Source organism: Cervus canadensis, chromosome 22 (assembly GCF_019320065.1).
Source record: "Cervus canadensis isolate Bull #8, Minnesota chromosome 22, ASM1932006v1, whole genome shotgun sequence".
Classification (NCBI taxonomy): Eukaryota; Metazoa; Chordata; class Mammalia; order Artiodactyla; family Cervidae; genus Cervus; species Cervus canadensis.
In genome coordinates, this window is record NC_057407.1 from 14,492,229 (window position 1) to 14,511,390 (window position 19,162).

Sequence of the window (19,162 nt, forward strand, 5' to 3'; positions counted from 1 at the left end):
TTGGACCCATCAAGTTTATCTGTTTCAAAATAATGAATATTTAAATGTGTTTCCTGATTTCATTGATTAAGAAAAGTTATTTCTGTTAAATCCAAATCCAGTGATTTCTGGAATGACAAACAGACCTAAAGTCTTTGATGGATTAATGCAGCAGCCCCCCTTTTGATGGGCAGAAAAGGGGAGAAGTTTTGTCTGTTCTGTCATTCTCAAATAAATGAGACTTTGGTTTGGTTCAATAGAAACCTTCTTTTTTGTTATAATAGAGCTGCTAGCCTGTGAACAAATCCACATTTTGATCAGATTCTCCACTCTAATTGTCCTGCTGCTTTTAACATTGTTTTCCCTGGAGCTCACCCATCCATGGTGTCACAGTTGAGGATCCATCAACATAACTTTGTATCATTAGGAACTGGCTTTCAGATCACCAGAAATTAACTTAAAATTTACCCTTGGTTTAAAAATATAATTTACAATATGCAAGCAATGTAAGTTTGGCCACCAATAACTTGAAAACACAGAAAAAGCAGACATAGATACGTCTACATAGTCTGGCATATAGGTATAAGTATAACCCTTACATGTTATCATTTTGTAAATTCCAAAAATCAACCTAAAATTTGGTTTGAAACACAAAATTTAAGAACCATTTTGGTTTTAAAATATAAATACACACCTTCTCATTTGCAGATGTAAGATCTTGCAAGGGGATTATTTAAAAACCAAATATTTAACACAGTTCTCCTACACTAAGGGAGCAAGAAATGATTCTGAGCTAGGACATTTCTGAGAGGCAACTTGGAACTAAAAATGGGACGATTTGAAAAACACCACTTTTTAGAATGAAAATCAACACATATTTCCTAACCCAGTTTCCCTAACCTTAGCATAAGTATTTCCAGACTTAAAATGTTCCCAAGATATGTTTTTATCATTAGGCTTAAAAGCTCAATGGCTTTGCCCTTCTGAAAGTTAATGTGCATTTAAATTTTTAATCCCATATTTACATAATCCCTTTGTTTACCCTGCATTGAGCCAGCATCTGACAGAGAATTCTTGAGTATCCTGCCCCTGTGCTTCCCCCTCCTCACTTCCAAAACTTTCTTAATCCCTTTATTCATTCTCTCCTCCCACACTGAAATGTCACTACCCATCCCAGTGGGTACAAAGACCCAGAACTGTCCTATGGTCTGAAAGAGAGATGGTTATTTTCCAAGCCATAAGAAGTGTAATGGCAGAACCACAGGACTGCATGGCTGCATTTGGTTTTACGAAATAGTTAATAATTCCCATCCTTAGATGACCCTAATCCTGAAAGCCCTGTGGTTCAGGGAGTGATGAGGACACACTCAATCAGAGTCAGAGATTCAGTCTGCCATCTGGGTGGGCTGGGAGTAACCCCCGCGGACTGTTGTTCCGTGTATTTGCTTATTGGCTTGAATAGGGATGTTTTTAAAAATGTTCAGGGGTATATAAATTTGTTCTTGTTTTATTTGAAACTGGATAATCCTCCCATTCCTAGTTCTAGTCCTTATCATCAAAATGCTTTGATGGTAGGATTAAGCAGCCATCACATCAGAAACCAGGATTAGGCATTTCATTTCCCTGCTACCTAAAAGAAACCACAAAAGGTTCTGAGGCTTTTCTGGACCTGCAGCTTGGGGCCCGGGCTTTGCCAATGTCATTGCCTGTCTCTCAAGTCCACCCACTGCTCACATATCTGGCATACCTAGGTACAAAGAACTGACTGAGGGGGAGACCTGGTATTTTCCAGAATTCAGGAAATTGAATTATCCACATAGGAAATATCACAGGGTAAACAATCCCACTGCTTTTTTTAATTAAAATATTCTGAAATAAAGATTAGCCTGTCAATGCCTTCTTTTATAGAGTGAAGGGGATTTTCTGCAAGGATAAAATCACATGTTTATATGGTTATCATTTTTTTTCAAGTCCGAATATGTGAGTGTAAGAAAAGGCAGCTTAAATCCTACATAATTCATGGGCAACATTAAAATCAAGTATGTGCAATTTTTGCTTATTTCAATGAATGACATACAGTGATGGAGAACAGGGAATCACCTTTCCAAAAGGCAGCCCTGAGAATTACCATTTGAAATTAGTTATATGATTCCTGCCGCTCAGCATTAGGCTGCGAAATATTAGCCCCCAGAGGGTAAAGGTTTAAGCATCGTTTGCTGAACTTCCTTTTTCCTCCCAGAGATAACCCCTGTATTAGATCATGTTTATTTGACTTGTAAATCACATCTTACCACAGGGGAGTTCAAAGTTTTAAAATGTTAGTTTTGGGATATAATATCCAACCATTTTCGTCTTTAAGGGAGAGCTTCACTGTTTTTTGACATGATATGAATCTCTCTAGAAGAATAACATTGTCTTTATGTAAAGCCTTAGGTTAAACTACAAATTTTGTGTGTGATACATTGTTTTTAATGAACCGAATTCTTCTCTGCAGCCTTATAATGCCTTCCTTGCCGCAGTAAAATGGATAATGACAGAACTTGTCTTGTAAGTACAATTTGCTGTATTTTTTAAAAAAGCATTACTTTACTGTGTTCTAAAGTGAATTGAGAGATTGTGCTTCATGCTTCCAATAAACATTAGATTATTGCTAATACTCTGCGATAAACTCATTGAACATCTCGAAATATTGAACGTAGAGTCCAAAAGATCATCTTTTAATAGGTGAATCGTGGTCACTGCTTATGCCCTTATGTCACTGTTTAGCAGACTAACAGCTTACAGTACACAAACCAAATTTATTTATTGTGGTTACTGTTAAATTTAACATGGATGTCTGGCTGTTTTTAGTGCAGCCTGGGTGGGCTGTGGTCAGAAGAACAAATTGCCAGGGCTGTCCACTGTGCTGCTTTGGATGTCTTGGCATGTGCAGGCGTGGGGGCCTGTGCAGTCACGGGTCAGGGGCTTTCTCAGGTGTGATTTAATTGTTTACCTTGTCAAATTACAGTCCTGCTGGATGCATCTGTGACTTAGGTCAGACTTGAAATGGCACAAAGATGAAAGGCTTGACTTCCAGATGAGATATTGGACACATTACAGAAACACTGTGTCCCACAGAAGGAAGGAATTCCATGGGCCAGCATGGAAACCAGATCGTTCAGGCTGCACCAAACTCTCATTCTTACTTTCCCCATTAAATTTCCAGTTCTGTGTGTTTAAGGCAGATTTCTTGTTATTTCGTGAACAAACAATGTCTTATTTATTGCTTTAATGTAACCTATATTAAGTATAACTTCATGTGGAGAATAAGTTCTTCATGTAGATAAGAGACAGAAAATACAGGTAATAGTGGGATTTTCATTGTGAGCTGTGAGTGATAGCAGCCATGAGCCTGAGAAGGAAATGACTAGATTTTGATCTATTTCCTTTCATTTGGGTTTACCTGGTGGCTCATCTGGTAAAGAATCTGTCTACAATGTGGGAGACCTGGGTTTGATCCCTGGGTTGGGAAGATCCCCTAGAGAAGGAAATGGCAACCCACTCCAGTATTCTGCTGTGAAGAATTCCATGAACTGTGTAATCCATGGGGTTGTAAAGAGTCAGACACGACTGAGCAACTTTCACTTTCACTGGCATTCTTTACTAGCAATTGAGAAATTATGATTTTTGTGAAGTTGCATTGGGACATAATTTCCTAAAAAGAAGTTTATTCCAATTGTCCTCACCACCTTGCGCTACACACACACACACACACACACACACACACACACTCAAATGCATTTGTGTTACAGTATAAATTTTGAAAGCATCCTTTATACTGCAGATCATAGTCTTAAGTAGAGACTATTCTGTTTATATTTCTGAACCAAGGCAGGAAAAGCCCTTTGAATGTGGACTTTTTACTGTGGACTCAGACTATAACAAGAAAAAGTTTTCCCTATAAAGCATGATATTTCTCAAAAGAATCCCTGAGTCTTAAGTGAACCTGATTTCAGGGTTTGGCTGGCATTGGTGATAAAACAGTCTTTCACTAGTAAGACAAAACCTAGTGAAAATTTGGTGGTAACTGAACCAACCATGTTGATATATCCAGATATCAGATGATGTTATTCTTTCAAATGAGGTGAGTGATGTTGAATGACACCGAATGTCACTCTTCCATTCAGGGTGTGGGTGACCAAGTAACATTGGGCTTTTCCATTCCCTGCTTAGGTTTCTGGTGGAATTTAACCTTTGCAGTTGGTGGCACTCAGATATGACAGCTAAAGGTAAGGAGCAGCTGTCTTCATTTTCCTTATTCAGAGTGATGAACCTGGGGCTCACCAGCTACTTTTCACCAGGGATGTGCTCACATAAAACTACCCAGGACAAAGTGATGATTTCTCCTTTCTGTTAGCAGAAGGCATCCTTTGTGCTGAGGGCAGCACCGTTCAGTCTGACAGAAATTCCACAGTGCATGTTGAATGTATACTTTGACCTGTTTCCTTAACTCAGTCTTTGAGGTCATACACTGCACAGGTGAATTCTTCAGAAGCTAGTGGGCAGTGCTGAAATCTAAGGGTCACAGATACATCGGCTTTCTCAGGCTGAATGAATGAACGACCATTACCTTTTTACTGTTACCTTTCATAAAATATAAATCTGATCATTTTATTTTCCTTGCTGAAAAAGCTATCAATGATTCGATCAATAATTAGTAGAAACTATCAGAGGCCTGAGTTTAGAGTTAGATTAATATCAATATAAGTTCTGGCTCTGAGGTTGACCTTTGTCAAGTTAGCTGATCTCTTCAAGGCTCAGTTTCCCCACAGTAAGCTAAATAAATAAAATAATAAGTAATATTTATCTCTTATTATTTGTGTGTATTTGTGCATTTAATGGTAAGATAAATCATGGTGTATACTGAGTGTAGGACTGGAATATAGTAAGCCCTCTAAAAGGTAGCTGTAATTAATTTATGATAATGGTGATGATGATGTTGACTTGTGAAAAGGATGAAATATTGTCATTTGCAGCAGTATGGATGGAACTAGAAAATATATTTAGTAAAGTAAGACAGACAAAGACAAATACTGTATGACATCACTTTTAATACAAATGAATCTATATACAAAACAGAAATAGACAATAGGAAACAAACTTACAGTTACCAAAAAATGACAGCCCATTCACAGAAAGCCATAGGAAATAATTATAAAATCTAGTAATATTTAGCAAGAAAAACAATATGCAAAATTGTGTATGCCCCCCAAACCCCCAATGACTGGGGAGAAGGAGGATGTAGAATTAACTTGGATCAGCAGTCAGGCCACTGGGGAGTCAATAAACAGGGACCAAAATATGAATTAGGAAGAGAAGGCTCTCAGATACCCCAAAGAAAATTTTACCTATAACATGAACCTGCTTTTGTTTAAAATTATAGATGATTTGCAAAAGGAAGATGAGAAGGAACTTACCTAATGGGTACTTGTTATCTTTTTCTAGTCACTTTTCTTACTTGGCTACCATGTCCAGATTTTTACTATTAGGGGTGGAAAAAAAAGGTACATGAGATTAAATGAGAGAAAAGGAAGGAAAATGATCAGTGGAGGCCAAGCGAGTGGGTGGTAGTTGGTCAGACGGCTGCCGTTTCTGCGGCAGCAGTGCCTTGGGACAGATCTCAGTCCTTCCCAGTCATGCTTGGAGCCCGGTTTCACCTAGAGATGAAGCATCTGACTTCTGAGTCAGGCAGCCTTCCTCCGCCACTTGCTGGCTGTGCGGTTCTGGACAAGTTGCTTGGTCATTATGAGCTTTGGTTTCCTTGCTTGTCAGCAGAGATAAGATGTGATACGGCTGTGAGCAATGGACTCAACCATGCGTGCAAAGCCCACATGCAAGGTGTGGCACAGGGCAAGTCACCATGCGTGGCAGGCAGGGCTCCCGTTTTGGGAGCTGTGACTCCTTTGGCTTAAATGTCTGGCTTCTTCTAAGGAGTGTGCTCAGTGCCGGGGCAGCAGGCTGGTGGTCTTCAGTCCTTCACTTTCTGGCATTTCTCTTTTTTCCTATTCTTATTCACATGGCCTGCCCACCCTGCCCACCAGGCTTTTGTGTTGAGTGCCAACCTTCTTGCCACCAACCCCACTCTTACCTTGGCCGGCTTCCCTTCCCTGCTGCCACAGGCATCTGCCCTCACTCTTGTGCTGGTCCTTGACATGGACAGTTCATTGTTGAGTTACTTCTGAGTGCCAGTCTCTGTGAACTAGGATATCTGCTTAGACCAGTGATTTTCAGCATAGGGGTGATTTTGCCTCCCAGGGGCCATTGCAATGTCGAGACATTTTTGGTCACAACTGGGGATGGGAGAGAGCTACTGGCATGCAGTGGGTAGAGGTCAGAGATGCCCGTAAAACACTCTGTAACACATGGGACAGCCCCTCACAACAAAGAATCATCTGACTCAGAATGTCAATAGTGCCACTATTGAGCAATCCTGATGTAGACTGAGGGGTGTCGGGTAGGAGAGAGGAATTATGAGGAGCGGCACAATCTTTGCACTCAGAAACTCGTGGAGGTTCTCATTCTGAAATTTCACCTTTCTTCTCCCTTCTTTCTCCTCCAACTTAGCTAAAATTTTAGCTAAGAGGAATGATGTGATGTTTCAGGTCTGTGTTTTCCGTCTTAGAAACTTTTTAAACAACTCTTAATAGATAATTCCAAATCATCTCACTCCATTGACAGACTGCACAAAGACCTTGTCAAATGGTTAAATCATCTGCAAGTGCTGAGCCCGTATGTAGCACTTTTTCCCTTCCAGAGTGCCAGCACTGGGTTCTCTTCAGATCCCTTCAACATACCTGAGAGGTGGGGACTGCTGGAACGTGTCGTTGAGCGTCTCCGAGGCACCTAAGTCTGGCAGCTAGGAGAAAATAAGCTCAATGGTAAACCAAAACCGGCCACCTCCGCTGGAGGGCGGCGGGAGACGCAGCTGGCCTTCTGTGAGTCCTGTGTTGAGCAGGCTGCCGCACGTGGATTGATTGTTTCATTCGGACCTGCAGCCCTCTGCTGGGCATGGCTATGACTTTTTCCATTTTATAGATGAAGAAACTGATTGCAGTGGGGAATGCTCTCACCCACAGAGCTGCTATCATCTGAATCTTTGTTAGATGTGAATGTGAATCTCAGACCCAGTACAAGCCGGGAAAAGTTCCAAGCACCATAACAATATTGCCTTGCGAGGTTTCTGCATTCTAAATTTACCCTTCTCTCACTGGATAAAGACCCTGAGCTGAGACATACATCTTTGTTTAGCTAAAAATGGAATCCATAATTATACTGTTTATCTGCTTCATTTCCTTAATGAAGGGGACTGTGGAAGGCCATTTCTGCTTGATTATCACAAAGGTATCATTTTGGCGAAGTTGCACAAAGAGAATGGGGCTTGCTGGCACCCGGTTATGAATGAGGGTGCATTTGCAGAGACAAAAGAGGAGGAAAGCTTTTCAAATGGCAACTCTATTCATTCCTGATTGTCTGCACATAATTACTGTGAACCCAAGTCCGTTATTCTCATCAGGGACATTTGTTGCTAAGGGAAAATTAAAGAAATCCAATTGTGTGGATGCTCCACTGGGTACCTCGTTGTAAGTGAGTGATAGGTCCTGGCGGCTTCAGCCTGAGACATCCAGTGTAACTGGGGTGAGAAGCAGACGGGGTGATGGCCAAGAGTGAAGGCTCCAGGATGTGAGGAGGACGTGCACATGCATTTGGGCTTCAGAGCATACAATGGTGTGACAGGCAAGCAGTTAACTTCATTTCTCTGAGTTTTAGTCTCTTCGTCTGTAAAACAGGATAGCTGCAGGGCCGTGCTCACCGTGAGAGGGTGAAAATTCGATCCATCAAAGGATCTAGTGTGGTGTTTGGCTTGTAGTAGGCACTTAGTGGGGCTTCCCATGTGGCACTAGTGGTAAAGAATCCTCCTGCTAATGCAAGAGATGTAAGAGACCTGGGTTCGATCCCTGGGTTGGGAAGATCCCCTGGAGGAGGAAATGGCAACCCACTCCAGTATTCTTTCCTAGAGAATCCCTTGGACAGGGGAGCCTGGCGGGCTGCCATCCATGGGGTCACAAAGAGTTGTTGGACATGACTAAAGCCACTTAGCATGCACCCATGCACGCACGCATGCGGGCGCTTAGTGAGTGTTGGCTGCCAAGGTGGTTTTACTGTTCAGGTAAATGATGATCATGATAAGTCACTTTCCGTGGGGCTCAAGGCAGGCTGTGTCTACTTCCTGAACTTCAATTTTCTCTTCTGGAAAAAAAAAAAAAGAATCAGTCTAGCTGAGCTCCACGATCCTATGTGCCAACACCTTTGTAAGATGATGAGTTTTAAATTCCTGAGAGTTAAAACAGTACCGATCAGATGACTGGCAGCCTTAGTTATTGGTTTGAAATTCCATAAATAAACAGTAACAACTGGCAAATATATGTGGTGTTTTCCTGTAGCACTCCAGACAGAGAAACATCTTCATAATAAACCATACTATTTAGATTAAATGTGGCCATGGTTTTATATGATAATTCATGTGTTTCCCAAAAGCGCCAAGCAACTTCTAGCCAATCTATAGTCTTACTTCAAATAAACTCAAGGGCTTATTACCACATCAGTATGGGTGACCTAGAGTTGTGAAAGGAATAAGAATTTACCCAGAAAGGATCAGAGCCAAATGAGTCTCTCCACTGAGATTTGGACTCTTTCCATTGTAACTGGGCCCAGACAGTTAGAGATGGTGTGGTTATCAGGGTTATTTAAATCACGTGTGCTACCTGTCTCAGCCTGCCCCCCAAAGATCTTTCTTCCTTTCTCTCATTGGCCAAACTTCATAGAGCAGTTAAATATATATGTGTGGGAACCAGACAGCCCAAGTTCAAATATTGGCCCTGCCACATACTCACTGGATGAATTTAGGCAGTTCACTTCATCCTCTCCTCCATTCACTAATTTACAAAACAGAATTAACACTTTCTCCTATCTCATAGTTTGATTTGTTTAAATTTTGTCATGTAGTACTAGATAAATATGCGTAAAGTGGAATGACATCTGGCATATAGTAATTTCTTAATAAATTTAGCTGTTACCATCGTTATATGCCATCTGCATGCTTGCACTGTATTAACTTATAAACTATGCTTTTATTTACTTAATCTTTGTTTCAGCGAGCTGACTTTTTGAAAATTAAATATTAAAATGCAGCTTCCCAAATTAAAAGTTAGTCCTGCTTGCTGTATAATCCATTGTAAAAAATAATAACCCTGAAAATAAACTGTATTATCATATTATAGTTAGCTCCTCTGAGCTTCATGTTTGGCCTCCCTAGAATAAAGGAGAAAAAGAACAAATGAAAGAAAAAAAAAAGGCAAAAACTGCCTAGCATCAAAGTCATCTTCCTGACAAGAATCAAGGACATTGATAAAGAAATGAGAAGAGAATGATGTTCCAACCAAGTGCCTCTGTGTTGTTACTGTTGAACCTGCGCCGACTGAAATCCCCTTGCTTTCCACTCAAGGCAGGCCATTTGCCATTAGGTACTGAGAATCTCCCGTTTCCTTTGTCAGTTTTATTTGCCTGAAAAACACCATTCAAAAGAATTATTCATTTGCTCAGCAAGCATGTAAGAACACTTCCTGAGAGCTAGCTCTGCAGGCTCAGGGGATAGACAGTGTCTGGAACTTGGCCCTTTGCAGGCGCGATGGCTACCAGCTTCGTACCCTCAGTGCTGTCAGGATCAGGAAGGCAGCTGTCTGTTTGCTATTCCAACCAAACAGTGATGGCCCAATAAGGCTGACAGTCTGAGGATTCAATGAAATAGCATTCACAGTAGAAGTGGTGGTGGCTGTAAGCGTGTACACTTAAGTAGCACTGGCAATGTACCAGCCACTTTCAATAGATGAAGTTGTTTCATCCTCAAACGACCCTTTGGAGTTGGTTCTGTTCTTCCCATTTTGCAGAAAGCATCACAGTGTGGAGAAATTAAAAACCCACTTAATGTCACACAGCAGCAGCAGAATTCACAACACCCAGAATTTGTGCTGTTAGCTACTCTGCAATTAGCGTGTAGAGTAACATGAAGATGGTATGTAGGTGGTAACATGAAGGTGGGGAGAGAGGGGCAAAAATGTATGTGAAACGATGCTTGGGTGTCACTCTGTTCAGAGTCATGCATGCATTAGACTATTCGTTCCTCAGAACAACCCTGTGAGTTAGTATGTGAATCACTGCTTAACGTCAGCGACCAGTTCCTAAAATCACGTTTTGCACAAAAAGCTGATTGAGTCTACTTCCTTTTGTTTTAAATAAGAAAAACTACAGTGTATTATGCTTCAACTCCAAACCCCCAATCAATTTCCTCAGAATAATTAAAGCTCAGTAAAAAGGCCTGTATATAAAAGAATCACGTAAGGATATAAACACTTAAAATATGGCTTTCTGCTCACCCAACAATTACCTGGTTGTTACCAAACGGTTGTTTTGCACTCAGTAACTCTGTGATGCCTCTCTTAGTGCTGGCAGGCTCCCAGATGGGCATTCTATGAAACATCTAATGGTGGTTCTGACATCCAAACCAGTTGCGTTTGGAATATACCTAGAGAGATTATTACAAATATATGTTTATATCCACGTCAACATCAGTCAGAAACTTCATACGAAGTTTGAGTATTGGGAATCTATAAGCAAATGTTCTACTGGAAAAATGGTCATGAGTAAACCTCCTGTGAAGAGTGCCTATACTGCTGGCATCTCCGTTTTACAGATGAGAATACTGAGGATTAGCTAAAAGTAGTGAAGCAGGAATTTGCACTCCAAACTCCTCTGACTTTACCTTTAACTAGTCTGCTAATGGTATCTGTCATCACTGTCATCATCACTAATGGCTTCATGACAATACTGGCTTTATTTTTGTTTTTTAAAGAAAAGAAAAGAAAATTTTTGCTTTTATTATTAATTGACATTACCACTCATTACGTTCCAGGTATTGCCCTAAGTACTCAGCATATATTATTTGAGTTCTCACATCAACCTCTAATAGAAGAAGTTTATCATGCCTAATTTACAAATTTAAAATATTAGGTTTTGAAATTCGCCTACTGGACGTAACTTGTTTAAATTATTTAATAGACCACCAAGCCCTTACCAAGTACCTACTATGTGCTTACCCGTGTACCAGGGTTATTTAGTACTATCTTTCTGCACAAGGAACTTCACAATAGTGGGATTAGGTTCATGGCTGTGTTTCATAGACATTACGTATTTTATTATTCCATATTTCAGTTTTGTTTCTGTAATAAAACCGTGCAATAGTATTATGACCTTTATCTCACCCTAAATAATACAGTGTAGCTTATATTTTATACATTTATTCGGATGTATATGTGTGTGTGTGTGTTTGTTGCTGAGGTCACATAAGTCTGAGGCCAGAGACCCAGTGAATGATGTTGTACCAGAAAGTAGAATTCTTGAGATGCATAAATGATAGTTGATCATGCCAACAGAACTGCTTGAGGAATTATAGCTTATAGAGTTGCTTGGCAGATGAAATCACTTGACTAATTAGAAAATAATGCATTATGCTGTGCCTAGAAAAATCACAGAGCAGCAGGCGCGGAACTGCGTTCTGAGTTACTATGGGCTGCCAGTCACAACAAAGTCAGTGCCTTGTATTCTTTATCTTTTTTTTTTCTCCCCTTATCCCTACAGCCCAGAAATTGAAACAGACCCTGGAGCCTTGTGACACCGAGTATCCGGCGTTCGTCTCTGAGCGCACCATCAAGGAGACCTCAGGGAACATTGCTTGTGAAGACTGCTCCAAGTAAGCACCCCTGCCCCACCCCGCCCCCTTCTGTTTGGTCGAGACCTTTCCCGGAAGGGCCGGCGCGGCCGCCATGCCCAGGATTGCGCTGCGGGCTGGAAACATGGCTGCCCTCTTGTGTGAGAACTGTTTCCATCAGCTTGGAAGGAGCACCACTTGGCTTTGTTAGAGGGATCGTTTAGAGTTTGGGAAGCATTCAAATGTATGAAAATATGTCCTAGAATATGAGATTTTTAGCCCAGTTTGTAGATGGTTGGAAGAAGTCCTAATTGGTTTTTTATCCCAATTAACAGTTGGCAATTTATTTCACCAGTTGGGGGAAATTTCTCAGATGTTTTTATTCAAGGCACCAAGCCTTCAGGATTCACCCAAATCTGACACATTGGGAATTATTTCTTGGTGGCTTAATATGAGTGTCCCTGATTATTAATGAAGCTAGACCTCTTCTGCTGGTTTTATTGATCATTTGGGGTCTCTAGCTGCTTCTTTCCTGTTAGCAGTTCTCCCTTGAGTGGTGGGTCTATTCTTACTGATTTGGGCATTCATTTTGTGTTTCAGATATGATTTCTTTGCAGTTCTGTGCTTTGTATGTGTCTTCTTATTCCTTGATCTGTCTTTTCACTTTTTATAGACATCTTTAGATGCATATAAATTTTCTTTTGCTTTTATTTTCATGTGGTCAAATTTATTATTTTCTTCTTTGACTTGTGCATTTTGTGCCTTGTTTCAGAAACTAATCTCTACCCTAATGTAATACATATATTTTTATTCTGAACACATTAAAAAGTTGCCTTTCACACTTAGAACTTTAATGCCTCTGGAATTTATTTGTGTGAGTTTCATGATTTAGAGGTCTAATTTCATCCTTTTTCATATAGTTGGCCTGTTAACCAGCACTTTTTACTCAGTATTTTTTAATTTTCCAATAGATTTATTATGACATCTGTGTTATAGGCTGGGTTCCCATCTATGTGCAGCTCTGCTTTTAGGTTTTATGGTTTATGTGTCAACACCATATCTCTTTAATTATTATAGCTTTGTAGTGTGACTTGATAGCCGGGAGGAAAAAAATCTCTTTCTCTTATTCTTCTTTTAAGTCAGCCTAACTGTCTTTGCCTCTTTACTCTTCTATATTAATTTTAGAGCCAGCTTATTAATTTTGATGAATTAGGGTTTGATTACAATTACCATAAGTTATAGATTAATTTGTAGATAACTGCTATTTTTATGATATTAGACCTTCCCACTTATAAGCTAAATATCTCTGTTTATTTACATGCTTCTCAATACAGTTTCATGATGTTATGTTAGATTTATACCTAAACAACTTATGGGATTTTTCTTTCAGAAATGGCATATATTTAATACTATATTATCTGATTGGTAATTGCTAACATATGAGAATCTCACTGATTTCTGTACATTATATATCCTGCACCCAGCTGCTAACTGCTCTTTTAAATCTAATAGTTTGTGTTTGGGTTCTTTTGGACTTTTTCTCATACATAGTAATATCATTTGTAAAATTTTTCCTTTCTAATCTCCACACTTCATTATTGTTTTATTGCACTGAACTTCTGATACATTTGTTGAATAGAAGCCATGAGAGTAGAAAACCATGTATTATTTCTAATTAAAAGAATCACTTCTAATAATTCCATGTTAAGTATGATGTTTGCTATAGGGCTTTTAAATTGTAGGAAAATATAAATAATATAAAATTTACCATTGTAACTATTTTGAGTATATAATTCAAGGGCATCAAGCACATTCCCAGTGTTGTGCAACCTTAATTATTATCCATCTTCTAAATTGCTATGAGTTTTTGGTAACCATTTATTAGGTTAAGGAAAACCTCTTCAAGTGTACTTGTTGCTCTGGTTGTTACTGTGTGAAACTTGAAACTGTATGAAACTATGAAAATGTATGAAAAAATATTTTTTTGCATCATCACTAAAATAATTTTAATTTTTAATATGTTGATTCACCGATGTAATTTTAAAAAATTTAAATCATGAGCTATGTCATATATATTATAAATGTCTTTAATAGTAGATGGGTTATGTAATATGAAACATACTTGCTTTTGCAGGATTGACTTTCATTGATTACAAAAAACAGGACAAAATTCATATTACTAGATTCATTTGCTCATACTATGTTGTGAACATTTGCGTCTGTGTTCATAAAGAGGAGTGGTCTGCACTTTGCCTTCCTTTCATTTGACTTTGCTATTAAGATCATTTTATTGTCACAAATTTACTTGAAGAGTCTTTCCTCTTCCTCTAATATCTTTAACATTTTGTGTAAGATTAAATTGTCTGCCTCTTATAGATTTAGTAAAACTCATAAAACTATCAGTGATTGATGGGTTTTTGCTTATTTGTTTGTTTTTGTGTGAGTACATTTTCAGTTACTCTGTTAGTTTCTTTAATGGTTACATAATATCTCTTTGGAATTTCCATTTCTTTTTTAGATGATTTTGGTGATTATATTTCTCAGAAAATCGCCTATTGCATCTTACTCTTAAAGTTTATTGCATGCTTGCATGCATTTGTAAATAGTGTCTTTTTATTACACGGTTACCTTATTTGTGATTTTCCCCTTTTAAATCACTCTCATTCTCCCCATCTCCCTCCCTCAGTCCCTCCTGTTTCCTCCTCTCCTCTCTCTCTCCCTCTCACACTGGCACAGATATGTCTGTTTTGTTTTTCTTTCCAAAGAATCATCATTTAGTTCGCTTCATTCTCTCTGTTTCTTTGACTTTCTGTTTCATTTATTTTGCTTCTTCAGTGTATCACTATCTTCTATGTTTTGGGGATTTACTCTTTTTTTTTTTTTTAATTTTTCTACCATTTTGTGTTTGATGCTTAACTTTTTCAGCTTCATTTGTATATAAACATACATATATATATATATGATTTCTCCCTACATTCCAGTTTATCTTTGTAAATTTAATATAGTTTCATTGTTATTCAGCTCTAACAGTTTTCTAACTTTCACTTTTTTTTTTTGGATCTGTAAATTTTTAAATAGTGTTTTAAGATTTCCTAATCTATGGGTTTTGAGGCTATCTTTTTTTTTATTATTATTGATATCTAACTAAATGACAGTGTTGTCTATGTAACAAATGTGTTTTAATATGTGTGGAGACTTGCTTTGTATTCTAGAATTTGTCTCTGTGGTTTTAAAAGCAAGTTTTATTCTCTAAAAGCTGAGTGTAGAGATTAATATGTATCCATGAATCAGGTGTGTTTATTGTGTTTCAAACTTTTTTTCTTGGTCTATTTTAGATGTCGAGCTCTCTCACCAGACTTATGTATTTATCCATTTTTTCATGTCATTCACTTTGTTTTGCTTTCTATATTGTGAAGCTATGTTACCATGGACATTTCTGTTCAAGGGTGGTATAGCTTCCTAATAAACCATTCCTTTTATCTTTTGTGTACTAACCCTCTTTATATGGAAGTGCTTTATGCTTTAATGCCTCTTTTGTTTGCTAATAGCATAGGATTAGAACTTCTTCTTTAGATAATATTTCCTAGGCACATTTACCCCCCCACACACACATTTTCGACTTTTTTGTCATTATGCATTACAATTATAAATAGAATGTAGCTGGATTTAAAATTTTATTATCTCTATTATTGACAGATTTAATCTTAAAATTTATTGTGCTTACCAGTAAGTTTGGATGCATTTCTACTATCATTTTATGTTTTTCCTTTCCCATGTGTTTTCTTTTCTTTTTTCTTTCTTTTTTGCCACCTATTATATTCATTATCTTTTCTCCATTCCCTTTTTCCCCTTATTAGTATACTAGTGTATCCGACTAAAGTATACATTCTATTTCAGTTGGTCAGGATTTCTTCCTTCCAGGAAGATCTGTTACTCCAGAACAAACAAGGCCTTAGGACCTCTAACTTGGATTATATCTCATCTCTTTCATGTAGTATTTTCTAACATTTTAGTTCTACTGTGTTCTTAACCTACCAAATATATTATTATTATTATTGCTGCCTATAGTAAATGAGATGCTTACTACTTTGTTTACTTACCATTGCCTTTTTTAAAACTATTGTTTTTGGTTCTACAGTATATTAGAAATCGTTTTCAAGAATGATCTGGGAGTGATAAATTATCTCATTCTTTATTTAAATTCTTATTCAATATGTACTCTACAGTGATACTTTAACTTCGTACTATCCAAATTGATATTTAAAAAATCCTATTCCATTGTCTTAGGACTTTTAGTTTTGCATCTTTATAAGTAATCTGGCTTTTCATTCCTCTCTGATGGTTTTTAAAATGTGTCTCTTTAATGTTCTGATGTATCACTGAAGTGTATTTAGATTTAAATGTATTTCTGTTTGTGTACTTTATTCTATATAATTTCCTTAAGCATATCACAGTTCACTAATTTCCTTTTGATTGGGTCTAGTCTGCTTCTTAAAGAGTCCACTGAGATTTTTTTTTTAAGTATTGCATTTTTGAAAAAAATCAAGTATAGTTGATTTACAGTTTTATATTATTTTCAGGTGTGCAGAGAATCCATTGTGATCTTAATAAGGTTGTTTTTTGTTTGTTTGTTTCTAGAAGTTTTATTTGCTTTTACTAAAAATTTGTATTTTTTTACATAGAGCCTTATTCTTAAGTTTCTACACATGATAATAAAGGCCTTTTAAGATTATTTTAATAGTTAACTTTCTGAAGGTACCAATCCTGTTGTTTCTTGGTTCTGCTTTCTTTCCTGGTTGATCATTTCTCATGTGTCTTGTCATTTTTGACTGTGAACTGATCTTTGCTATTTATTATTTTTATGGGAAGAGATTAGAGCCTGGGTTTCTCCTCACAATAGACTTACACTTGGGCTTCGATCATGTGTCCTATTGGTATTGACTGCCTGGGAATAATTGTTATGTAAGCTTTTGTATTTAGGAGTCCCTGCATTGTATAACTAGAATAAATATTTTTCCTAAGCAGCATGTAGTTTAGGCTTAAAGTTTTCTCACACTAATATTCTTTATCCCATTCAGAGTCCTGGACAGCAGCAGATAGGATTTTACACTTAGCCTATAAATGTGCAAGTGGGCTTTTAGTGTCTTTTCTTGTAAGTTCTTTTGCATTTAAACACACTTGTTTTATTTTATTATTTCATCCAGCATCTCTAAGTGTTTAGAACAAACCAGCTTCTATCTTTGCCCAGTGTACCATCTTATAGTTTACTGTATCAGCTGAGGACTTCAGAACCATCACAGGAAAGCACTGAAGTACAGTGGTTTAGTGCAGGGCCTATGGAGTCAGAGGGTTCAGAGTGTGAGTCCTAATGTCACGAACTGCAAATTGTGTGACCTGGAGTAAAAACCAAAACTCTGAAACTCAGCTCCTTCCTGGGTAATTTGGGGGATAATAATAGTGAGCATAGCATTGGCTTTTTGTAAGATGTAAGTGGGAAAATTTATGCTATGAATTTACATAATGCTTGAAAGAGAGTAAGTATTCAATATATAACCACACTTAACTGAAAGTAAAAGTCGCTCAGTCGTGTCTGACTCTTTGCGATCCCATGGTCTGTACAATCCATGGAATTCTCCAGGTCAGAATACTGAAATGGGTAGCCTATCAGATCTTCCCAACCCAGGAATCAAACCAGAGTCTCCTGCATTGCAAGTGGATTCTTTACCAGCTAAGCTACCAGGGAAGCCCATGGCAACACTTAACACAAGTATAATACCATACCAACTTAGTATAAAAAATTTTTAACCTCGAGAAACCATTCTGTTGAAATGTCATTGTGCCTTTTCATAGTCTACCATCAATTCATGTCTATAGAATTCCCTGGAGAAAGAGGTCTCTCAGATGACCAGTTCGTGTATAACTTAAGTTCTGTTGACTATTCATGGCTCTGTGGCTCTGTCAAGTGACTCCATTGGTTTTATAATACTCCTGAACCCTTTTGAGCAGAGGGGTATCATCTCCCCAGTCATCATGACTGCAAACTCCATGAGGTGGCCAATATCTCTTAGCAGATGATAGATGATCATACTTAATGGAGTAAGTTAACTTTCTCATTTCCATTCTAAGTGAGAAAACAAATAGAACCAAGAAGGACAACTTCTAGGGCAAGCAGTATTTTTCCTTGTTGACTTGCAGTTAGAAACCAAAGAGATGAACACTGCTTGATGAAAATAAAGATTTCAAACTAAACAGAAGACCACCTTTCATTCACTGGGAGGTAAATGTGTTCTTGCTACATCCTGGAATCTGTGTAGGGTGCTTTAGGGAAGTCCAGGATGGATAAGATAATGAAGTAGATGCTGAGGTATTGACACCTCCCATGACTAGTCTGTTTCACAGTGTAAATTCCACACTCACAGGAGTGTGGGTTGAAAACTGATAGGAGGTTGGGAAGTTAAGAAGGCCATGTATAATTTGCTGGCAGCAGTGAAAAGATAAGATTTTTCTTTCGAAGCTTTATTTCAAGGCCACTGCCCAGCAGCTCTGGCAAAAAACAGTAATGGTTCTGGGGTCTGAGTGAGGAGAAAAACAGGGACTTGTGCGTTTCCTTTTTTTAAAATTAATATTTTTTTGTGTTTTTGACTGCAGCAGGTCTTAATTGCAGCACTCGGGAGCTTCAATATTCATTGTGGCATTGGGAATCTTTTATTAATAGTTGGGGCATGTGGACTTAGTTGTGGCATGTAGGATCTAGTTTCCTGGCCAGGGATGGAACCTAGGCACCCTGTATTGGGTGTTTTAGCCACTGGCTCACCAAGGAAGTCCCTTTTCTTTCTTTTTAACTAAAATTTTTATTAACATAGAGCAAATACAGAGAAGTGTACAAACTGTAAGTTTGCTGGTTGGCTAGTTTTCTCACAAAGGGGACACATGTATGTAACCAGCACTCAGGCTAAGAAGTGAAAGAACATTACCAGCCTCACAAGAGGTCCTCCACCTCCCCGTTTCTGAGCACAACCTCCACTTACCATATGATAGCCACTCTCTAGATTTCTAATATCATAGATTGGTTTTGCCTGTTTCTAATATCTAGTTTGTTGTTATTATTCAGTCCCTCAGTCGTGTCCAACTCTTTGTAACCCCATGGAGCGCAGCACACAGGCTTCGCTTTCCTTCACCATCTCCTGGAGCTTGGTCAAACTCATGTCCATTGAGTTCGTAATGCCGTCCAACCATCTCATCCCCTGTCTTCTCCTTCTCCTCCTGCCTTCAATCTTTCCTAGCGTCAGGGTCTATTCCGTAAGTCGGCTCTTTTCATCAGGTGGTGAAAGGATTGAAGCTTCAGCTTAAGCTTCAGTCCTTCCAGTGAATACTCAGGGTTGA

General features: G+C 38.3%; 1 protein-coding gene across 4 annotated transcripts in view; it reads left to right on the forward strand.

Annotated features, from left to right (window-relative positions):
* The window catches only part of CACNA2D3 (calcium voltage-gated channel auxiliary subunit alpha2delta 3), an 853,893-nt gene that overhangs the window by 792,193 nt on the left and 42,538 nt on the right, over window positions 1-19,162 (forward strand). For 3 of the 4 annotated variants that reach the window (XM_043442153.1, XM_043442156.1, XM_043442155.1), the window contains 3 exons: window positions 2,474-2,526; window positions 4,192-4,247; window positions 11,710-11,821. In XM_043442153.1, the coding sequence (XP_043298088.1) occupies window positions 2,474-2,526; window positions 4,192-4,247; window positions 11,710-11,821 (221 nt within the window). The remainder of the gene's footprint in view (window positions 1-2,473; window positions 2,527-4,191; window positions 4,248-11,709; window positions 11,822-19,162) is intronic. The other variant, XR_006264409.1, reaches the window with a different exon arrangement.